At 49.3% G+C, this 10,000-nt stretch overlaps 1 protein-coding gene across 2 annotated transcripts in view; it reads right to left on the bottom strand.

Moving 5' to 3' along the window:
- The window catches only part of tedc1 (tubulin epsilon and delta complex 1), a 49,533-nt gene that overhangs the window by 30,529 nt on the left and 9,004 nt on the right, over positions 1–10,000 (bottom strand). For both annotated transcript variants that reach the window (XM_079531121.1, XM_079531120.1), the window contains exons 6-7: positions 6,643–6,972; positions 1,429–1,488 (exon numbers count right to left, since the gene is read on the bottom strand). In XM_079531121.1, coding sequence (XP_079387247.1) covers positions 1,429–1,488; positions 6,643–6,972 — 390 coding nt within the window. The remainder of the gene's footprint in view (positions 1–1,428; positions 1,489–6,642; positions 6,973–10,000) is intronic.

Genomic DNA, 10,000 nt, shown 5'->3' with positions numbered 1-10,000 from the left:
ACTGTCCGCTCCCTCCTCTACCACCTCCTTCACTCTACCACCTCCTCCACTGTCCGCTCCCTCCTCTACCACCTCCTTCACTCTACCACCTCCTCCACTGTCCGCTCCCTCCTCTACCACCTCCTTCACCTCTACCTCCTCCCTCCTCTACCACCTCCTTCACCCCACTGTCCGCTCCCTCCTCTACCACCTCCTTCGCCGTGCCGTACACGGGCTACATGCACGCTGAAAGCCTGGACACTGACAATGACAACGACAGGTCACAGCCCTGCGCGCACACAGCGTGGCTGCGTGACACACTGAACAGCTCCATCATAACGGAATGCTTATCTGTCGGGGACTCGGGGTGGCCAAATGGAGACGTTTTCTTAACCGCCTACCGTTAGCACGCAACAGATCATAACATATGAATACTATAATCCGGGGAAGACAGATCCCGTGCCGAACACAATGACAAAAATACATAGACAGATGCAACGAATGACACATTCCGAAATCACACAAAACATCTCATTCTTAACCTGATTATATAAAGAACAAACTACAACTTGCTTTGCAGCCCAAAAAGCCAACCTCCGCGTTCACCGTTTCATAGCTTATATCAGACGGTGAGCGGTTAGGGGCCGTCTACAAAGTGCAACACCGAACGTGAAAATATTCAATAACTTCCATTTATAGGCAGAATATCACCACCAAATGTACATCACACATCACTGGTGTACTTATGACATCACACATCACTGGTGTCCTTATGATTGGACTGCAAAAGAAACTAGCCTACTTTTGTGCCCAACCCAACTTCCCAAGACTATCTGTAAACAGTTCCCCCCCCATCAGTAATGTCATCTATTACATCACATTAACCACACTGAACATCATTTGCCGTTCATAGATTCAGAACGGGTAAGGACTAGTATATATATATATATATATATATATATATATATATATTTTTTTTCTTTTGTTTTCCCCATATATTTGTTGCTCTTGCGTGTGTACAGAATACAAACTGTAGCATTGATTATTGTCACGGACAGAAGTCATTATTTCCCTCCCGGAGCGCACTCGCCTATTAGTTTGCATTGCATTCAGAACACGCCCTTTAATTAAGAACCAACTGAAGCTGTGTGTGGCTCTCAGCTGTCCCACTATTGACTGGCTGAAGTTGAACTGCGCTGTCAGAGAAGTAACAGATAGAAGCACACAAACTTTATCCCCAAACGATATCCCCCCCACCTCCATGCTGGAAATAAAACGTCTGGGTTTCCGAGGCTACACCCGTGCTGACACACACACACACACACACACACACACACACACACACACACACACACACACACACACACACACACACACACACACACACACACACACACACACACACACACACACACACACACACACACACACACACACACACACACACACCTTTCTCAGTGTTGACGAGTTGTTATGATGAAGTACAGATGAAGAAGAGGAGGAGAGGATCTGAGAAGACAACAACAGTGTTAGTTAGATCTCAATATGTTAAAGATGGAGTGGAGTGGAGAATTTTTCCAGTTTTCCAGATGTGTCTATGAGGTGAAAGTACTTCATTAGACACCCTGGAGTCGTTTTTATGTGCAATGGTGTATTAACTTTGTATTCAGGGCTTCTTCCTGGAGGCTGAACCCTTGACAGTCAAACGTGCCAATGAAATAAACAGTAATATAGTGACATCACACCATCAGCCCCTCCCCTAACCCCTCCCCCTTTATCATACAACTACAGCTGTGGGTGCGGCTTCAGTTCAGGTGGATCACCACCCATCACCACCCACCAGGCAAACCAGGCATACTTAATGAACTGGTGGGTGTGTCCACATGAAAGCATGATTTTAACAAATACTGTACTTTTTGGATAAAGTTATTCCTCCTTATATTATAATAATACCTGATGATCATGTTTTAGGGTGGAAAAAAATCACGGCACTCCATCTTTAATGAGACATTAAACCATTCTAGACGAGAACCCCTTTTGGTGTTTTAACTAAGCATTATGTTATGCTTTAGCTGTTGAAAAATAGCAGATCTACAAGTGGCGCGCTACGAGCTTGTAGATCTGCTATTTTTGAAAAATCTTGTAAATGCGGCACAAATCATTGAATATATATTATTTCAGAAGACTTTTTTTTTTTTTTTCGACGTCAGGCCTAAATGGGTTAATTAACCGGTTCAGACCGTACGACGTGTGGGCACGTCGTAAGCAACCCAACCGAGGGGTGCTAGCACATTGTGTTAGCATCCAACCCAACCGACGGGGTGCTAGCACATTGTGTTAGCATCCAACCCAACCGACGGGGTGCTAGCACATTGTGTTAGCATCCAACCCAACCGACGGGGTGCTAGCACATTGTGTTAGCATCCAACCCAACCGACGGGGTGCTAGCACATTGTGTTAGCATCCAACCCAACCGACGGGGTGCTAGCACATTGTGTTAGCATCCAACCCAACCGACGGGGTGCTAGCACATTGTGTTAGCATCCAACCCAACCGACGGGGTGCTAGCACATTGTGTTAGCATCCAACCCAACCGAGGGGTGCTAGCACATTGTGTTAGCATCCAACCCAACCGAGGGGTGCTAGCACATTGTGTTAGCATCCAACCCAACCGAGGGGTGCTAGCACATTGTGTTAGCATCCAACCCAACCGACGGGGTGCTAGCACATTGTGTTAGCATCCAACCCAACCGACGGGGTGCTAGCACATTGTGTTAGCATCCAACCCAACCGACGGGGTGCTAGCACATTGTGTTAGCATCCAACCCAACCGAGGGGTGCTAGCACATTGTGTTAGCATCCAACCCAACCGAGGGGTGCTAGCACATTGTGTTAGCATCCAACCCAACCGACGGGGTGCTAGCACATTGTGTTAGCATCCAACCCAACCGACGGGGTGCTAGCACATTGTGTTAGCATCCAACCCAACCGAGGGGTGCTAGCACATTGTGTTAGCATCCAACCCAACCGACGGGGTGCTAGCACATTGTGTTAGCATCCAACCCAACCGACGGGGTGCTAGCACATTGTGTTAGCATCCAACCCAACCGAGGGGTGCTAGCACATTGTGTTAGCATCCAACCCAACCGACGGGGTGCTAGCACATTGTGTTAGCATCCAACCCAACCGACGGGGTGCTAGCACATTGTGTTAGCATCCAACCCAACCGACGGGGTGCTAGCACATTGTGTTAGCATCCAACCCAACCGACGGGGTGCTAGCACATTGTGTTAGCATCCAACCCAACCGACGGGGTGCTAGCACATTGTGTTAGCATCCAACCCAACCGACGGGGTGCTAGCACATTGTGTTAGCATCCAACCCAACCGACGGGGTGCTAGCACATTGTGTTAGCATCCAACCCAACCGACGGGGTGCTAGCACATTGTGTTAGCATCCAACCCAACCGACGGGGTGCTAGCACATTGTGTTAGCATCCAACCCAACCGACGGGGTGCTAGCACATTGTGTTAGCATCCAACCCAACCGAGGGGTGCTAGCACATTGTGTTAGCATCCAACCCAACCGACGGGGTGCTAGCACATTGTGTTAGCATCCAACCCAACCGACGGGGTGCTAGCACATTGTGTTAGCATCCAACCCAACCGACGGGGTGCTAGCACATTGTGTTAGCATCCAACCCAACCGACGGGGTGCTAGCACATTGTGTTAGCATCCAACCCAACCGACGGGGTGCTAGCACATTGTGTTAGCATCCAACCCAACCGACGGGGTGCTAGCACATTGTGTTAGCATCCAACCCAACCGACGGGGTGCTAGCACATTGTGTTAGCATCCAACCCAACCGACGGGGTGCTAGCACATTGTGTTAGCATCCAACCCAACCGAGGGGTGCTAGCACATTGTGTTAGCATCCAACCCAACCGACGGGGTGCTAGCACATTGTGTTAGCATCCAACCCAACCGACGGGGTGCTAGCACATTGTGTTAGCATCCAACCCAACCGACGGGGTGCTAGCACATTGTGTTAGCATCCAACCCAACCGACGGGGTGCTAGCACATTGTGTTAGCATCCAACCCAACCGACGGGGTGCTAGCACATTGTGTTAGCATCCAACCCAACCGACGGGGTGCTAGCACATTGTGTTAGCATCCAACCCAACCGACGGGGTGCTAGCACATTGTGTTAGCATCCAACCCAACCGACGGGGTGCTAGCACATTGTGTTAGCATCCAACCCAACCGACGGGGTGCTAGCACATTGTGTTAGCATCCAACCCAACCGACGGGGTGCTAGCACATTGTGTTAGCATCCAACCCAACCGACGGGGTGCTAGCACATTGTGTTAGCATCCAACCCAACCGACGGGGTGCTAGCACATTGTGTTAGCATCCAACCCAACCGACGGGGTGCTAGCACATTGTGTTAGCATCCAACCCAACCGACGGGGTGCTAGCACATTGTGTTAGCATCCAACCGACGGGGTGCTAGCACATTGTGTTAGCATCCAACCCAACCGACGGGGTGCTAGCACATTGTGTTAGAATCCAACCCAACCGAGGGGTGCTAGCACATTGTGTTAGCATCCAACCCAACCGACGGGGTGCTAGCACATTGTGTTAGCATCCAACCCAACCGACGGGGTGCTAGCACATTGTGTTAGCATCCAACCCAACCGAGGGGTGCTAGCACATTGTGTTAGCATCCAACCCAACCGACGGGGTGCTAGCACATTGTGTTAGCATCCAACCCAACCGACGGGGTGCTAGCACATTGTGTTAGCATCCAACCCAACCGACGGGGTGCTAGCACATTGTGTTAGCATCCAACCCAACCGACGGGGTGCTAGCACATTGTGTTAGCATCCAACCCAACCGACGGGGTGCTAGCACATTGTGTTAGCATCCAACCCAACCGACGGGGTGCTAGCACATTGTGTTAGCATCCAACCCAACCGACGGGGTGCTAGCACATTGTGTTAGCATCCAACCCAACCGACGGGGTGCTAGCACATTGTGTTAGCATCCAACCCAACCGACGGGGTGCTAGCACATTGTGTTAGCATCCAACCCAACCGACGGGGTGCTAGCACATTGTGTTAGCATCCAACCCAACCGACGGGGTGCTAGCACATTGTGTTAGCATCCAACCCAACCGACGGGGTGCTAGCACATTGTGTTAGAATCCAACCCAACCGACGGGGTGCTAGCACATTGTGTTAGCATCCAACCCAACCGACGGGGTGCTAGCACATTGTGTTAGCATCCAACCCAACCGACGGGGTGCTAGCACATTGTGTTAGCATCCAACCCAACCGACGGGGTGCTAGCACATTGTGTTAGCATCCAACCCAACCGACGGGGTGCTAGCACATTGTGTTAGCATCCAACCCAACCGACGGGGTGCTAGCACATTGTGTTAGAATCCAACCCAACCGACGGGGTGCTAGCACATTGTGTTAGCATCCAACCCAACCGACGGGGTGCTAGCACATTGTGTTAGCATCCAACCCAACCGACGGGGTGCTAGCACATTGTGTTAGGATGGAAGCCACACGCGGACGCGCGTCATAGTGGAATAGCTTGAAATCACCGGCACCCAATTAAGCGCCATACCACCTTCCCTCCAGCAGGCGGCACTCATTGTGTTTTAAAGCTATAGAGCGCCGCAGTCCCGCCCCCTTTCATGACGACGACAGGCCCAGGAGATAATTCCCCTGTTCATTTTCCCCCATAGACCTTTTAAGCCCAAGGGGAGAGTGAGGCTATTCAACGTTGAAGCACTGGGCCCTAGTGGTAGGAGGAGGGACTACAGGCGGACCTGTGGATTCATGACCGGGAAACCCCGTGCAGCTGGGCTTTAACATTGAGCGCTCGGTTGCACTTCCGCATTTGACCACCAAAATGTGGTGGTCAAATGCGGAAGTAGACTTTCTGAGACGGTACTTCCGGCAGTCTTCCGGGTGCTTCAAAACGCCACTGAGCAACTTCCACTGACATGAATAGCTGGGGAGGCGGAGCTTCGCGCCAGTTCAGTCTCTATCCTTTTATATACTCTATGTTTAAGCCTCATACGAAGCCAACTGGAGTTTTTTGCGCCAATTTTTTGCGCCAAACAAATAATTAGAAGGAAGACTATACATATATAGTGTAGTTCTATATAGTGTAGTTCTATATAGTGTAGTTCTCTGTCTCACCACATGGTGTCATAGTGTAGTTCTCTATAGTGTAGTTCTATATAGTGTAGTTCTATATTGTGTAGTTCTATATAGTGTAGTTCTCTGTCTCACCACATGGTGTCATAGTGTAGTTCTATATAGTGTAGTTCTATATAGTGTAGTTCTCTATAGTGTAGTTCTATATTGTGTAGTTCTATATAGTGTAGTTCTCTGTCTCACCACATGGTGTCATAGTGTAGTTCTATATAGTGTAGTTCTCTATAGTGTAGTTCTCTATAGTGTAGTTCTATATAGTGTAGTTCTCTATAGTGTAGTTCTATATAGTGTAGTTCTCTATAGTGTAGTTCTCTATAGTGTAGTTCTATATAGTGTAGTTCTCTATAGTGTAGTTCTCTATAGTGTAGTTCTATATAGTGTAGTTCTCTATAGTGTAGTTCTCTATAGTGTAGTTCTCCGTCTCACCACATGGTGGAGCAGTGCAGCTCTCTCCTCCGTCATGGACACCAGGGTGGAGCTGTTGAACCTCAGAGCTCCCAGCAGCCACTGGAGCCTCCGGAGATCCTCCCGGTGGAGGCTCCTCGCCTCCCCAGACTGCTCCTGAGAGAGGAGATCCTCTCGGTGGAGGCTCCTCGCCTCCCCAGACTGCTCCTGAGAGAGGAGATCCTCTCGGTGGAGGCTCCTCGCCTCCCCAGACTGCTCCTGAGAGAGGATATCCTCCCGGTGGAGCCTCCTCGCCTCCCCAGACTGCTCCCCAGGGAGGAGGTCCTCCCGGTGGAGAACCTGAGCACTGAGCTGCAGACAGAGGAACATCACAGGATGTTCTGAAACGCTCCTCCAATACGTCACAGATTACAGTAACATTACAGTAACATTACAGTAACATTGTAACTTTTCTTACTTTAGTAATAAGTGAATGTCATCTCACTACCGGTGGTCTAAATCAGGGGTTTTCAAGCCTTTTCATATCAAGGTCCATTATTGTCTCCACCATGAAGGCATGTGAGAGAGGATGTTTAGTTGTCTCCACCAGGCCGAAGGCATGGGGAGAGAGTATGTTTAGTTGTCTCCACCAGGCCGAAGGCATGGGGAGAGAGTATGTTTAGTTGTCTCCACCAGGCAGAAGGCATGGGGAGAGAGTATGTTTAGTTGTCTCCACCAGGCCGAAGGCATGGGGAGAGAGGATGTTTAGTTGTCTCCACCAGGCCGAAGGCATGGGGAGAGAGTATGTTTAGTTGTCTCCACCAGGCCGAAGGCATGGGGAGAGAGTATGTTTAGTTGTCTCCACCAGGCAGAAGGCATGGGGGGAGAGTATGTTTTATTGTCTCCACCAGGCCGAAGGAATGGGGAGAGAGTATGTTTTATTGTCTCCACCAGGCCGAAGGCATGGGGAGAGAGTATGTTTAGTTGTCTCCACCAGGCAGAAGGCATGGGGAGAGAGTATGTTTTATTGTCTCCACCAGGCTGAAGGCATGGGGAGAGAGTATGTTTTATTGTCTCCACCATGAAGGCATGGGGAGAGAGTATGTTTTATTGTCTCCACCATGAAGGCATGGGGAGAGAGTATGTTTTATTGTCTCCACCAGGCTGAAGGCATGGGGAGAGAGTATGTTTTATTGTCTCCACCATGAAGGCATGGGGAGAGAGTATGTTTTATTGTCTCCACCAGGCCGAAGGCATGGGGAGAGAGTATGTTTTATTGTCTCCACCAGGCCGAAGGCATGGGGAGAGAGTATGTTTTATTGTCTCCACCATGAAGGCATGGGGAGAGAGTATGTTTTATTGTCTCCACCAGGCCGAAGGCATGGGGAGAGAGTATGTTTTATTGTCTCCACCATGAAGGCATGGGGAGAGAGTATGTTTTATTGTCTCCACCAGGCCGAAGGCATGGGGAGAAAGTATGTTTTATTGTCTCCACCATGAAGGCATAGGGAGAGAGTATGTTTTATTGTCTCCACCAGGCTGAAGGCACGGGGAGAGAGTATGTTTTATTGTCTCCACCATGAAGGCATGGGGAGAGAGTATGTTTTATTGTCTCCACCAGGCCGAAGGCATGGGGAGAGAGTATGTTTTATTGTCTCCACCATGAAGGCATGGGGAGAGAGTATGTTTTATTGTCTCCACCAGGCTGAAGGCACGGGGAGAGAGTATGTTTTATTGTCTCCACCAGGCCGAAGGCATGGGGAGAGAGTATGTTTTATTGTCTCCACCATGAAGGCATGGGGAGAGAATATGTTTTATTGTCTCCACCATGAAGGCATGGGGAGAGAATATGTTTTATTGTCTCCACCAGGCCGAAGGCATGGGGAGAGAGTATGTTTTATTGTCTCCACCAGGCCGAAGGCATGGGGAGAGAGTATGTTTTATTGTCTCCACCATGAAGGCATGGGGAGAGAGTATATTTTATTGTCTCCACCAGGCCGAAGGCATGGGGAGAGAGTATGTTTTATTGTCTCCACCATGAAGGCATGGGGAGAGAGTATGTTTTATTGTCTCCACCAGGCCGAAGGCATGGGGAGAGAGTATGTTTTATTGTCTCCACCATGAAGGCATGGGGAGAGAGTATGTTTTATTGTCTCCACCAGGCCAAGGCATGGGGAGAGAGTATGTTTTATTGTCTCCACCATGAAGGCATGGGGAGAGAGTATGTTTTATTGTCTCCACCATGAAGGCATGGGGAGAGAGTATGTTTTATTGTCTCCACCATGAAGGCATGGGGAGAGAGTATGTTTTATTGTCTCCACCATGAAGGCATGGGGAGAGAGTATGTTTTATTGTCTCCACCATGAAGGCATGGGGAGAGAGTATGTTTTATTGTCTCCACCATGAAGGCATGGGGAGAGAGTATGTTTTATTGTCTCCACCATGAAGGCATGGGGAGAGAGTATGTTGTATTGTCTCCACCATGAAGGCATGGGGAGAGAGTATGTTTTATTGTCTCCACCATGAAGGCATGGGGAGAGAGTATGTTTTATTGTCTCCACCATGAAGGCATGGGGAGAGAGTATGTTTTATTGTCTCCACCAGGCTGAAGGCATGGGGAGAGAGTATGTTTTATTGTCTCCACCATGAAGGCATGGGGAGAGAGTATGTTTTATTGTCTCCACCAGGCCGAAGGCATGGGGAGAGAGTATGTTTTATTGTCTCCACCAGGCCGAAGGCATGGGGAGAGAGTATGTTTTATTGTCTCCACCATGAAGGCATGGGGAGAGAGTATGTTTTATTGTCTCCACCAGGCCGAAGGCATGGGGAGAGAGTATGTTTTATTGTCTCCACCATGAAGGCATGGGGAGAGAGTATGTTTTATTGTCTCCACCAGGCCGAAGGCATGGGGAGAAAGTATGTTTTATTGTCTCCACCATGAAGGCATAGGGAGAGAGTATGTTTTATTGTCTCCACCAGGCTGAAGGCACGGGGAGAGAGTATGTTTTATTGTCTCCACCATGAAGGCATGGGGAGAGAGTATGTTTTATTGTCTCCACCAGGCCGAAGGCATGGGGAGAGAGTATGTTTTATTGTCTCCACCATGAAGGCATGGGGAGAGAGTATGTTTTATTGTCTCCACCAGGCTGAAGGCACGGGGAGAGAGTATGTTTTATTGTCTCCACCAGGCCGAAGGCATGGGGAGAGAGTATGTTTTATTGTCTCCACCATGAAGGCATGGGGAGAGAATATGTTTTATTGTCTCCACCATGAAGGCATGGGGAGAGAATATGTTTTATTGTCTCCACCAGGCCGAAGGCATGGGGAGAGAGTATGTTTTATTGTCTCCACCAGGCCGAAGGCATGGGGAGAGAGTATGTTTTATTGTCTCCACCATGAA

The sequence above is a fragment of the Electrona antarctica genome (assembly GCF_951216825.1).
Source record: "Electrona antarctica genome assembly, contig: scaffold_72, whole genome shotgun sequence".
Classification (NCBI taxonomy): Eukaryota; Metazoa; Chordata; class Actinopteri; order Myctophiformes; family Myctophidae; genus Electrona; species Electrona antarctica.
The sequence above is the reverse complement of the archived record's forward strand: the minus strand, read 5'-3'. Positions and strand labels throughout refer to the sequence as shown.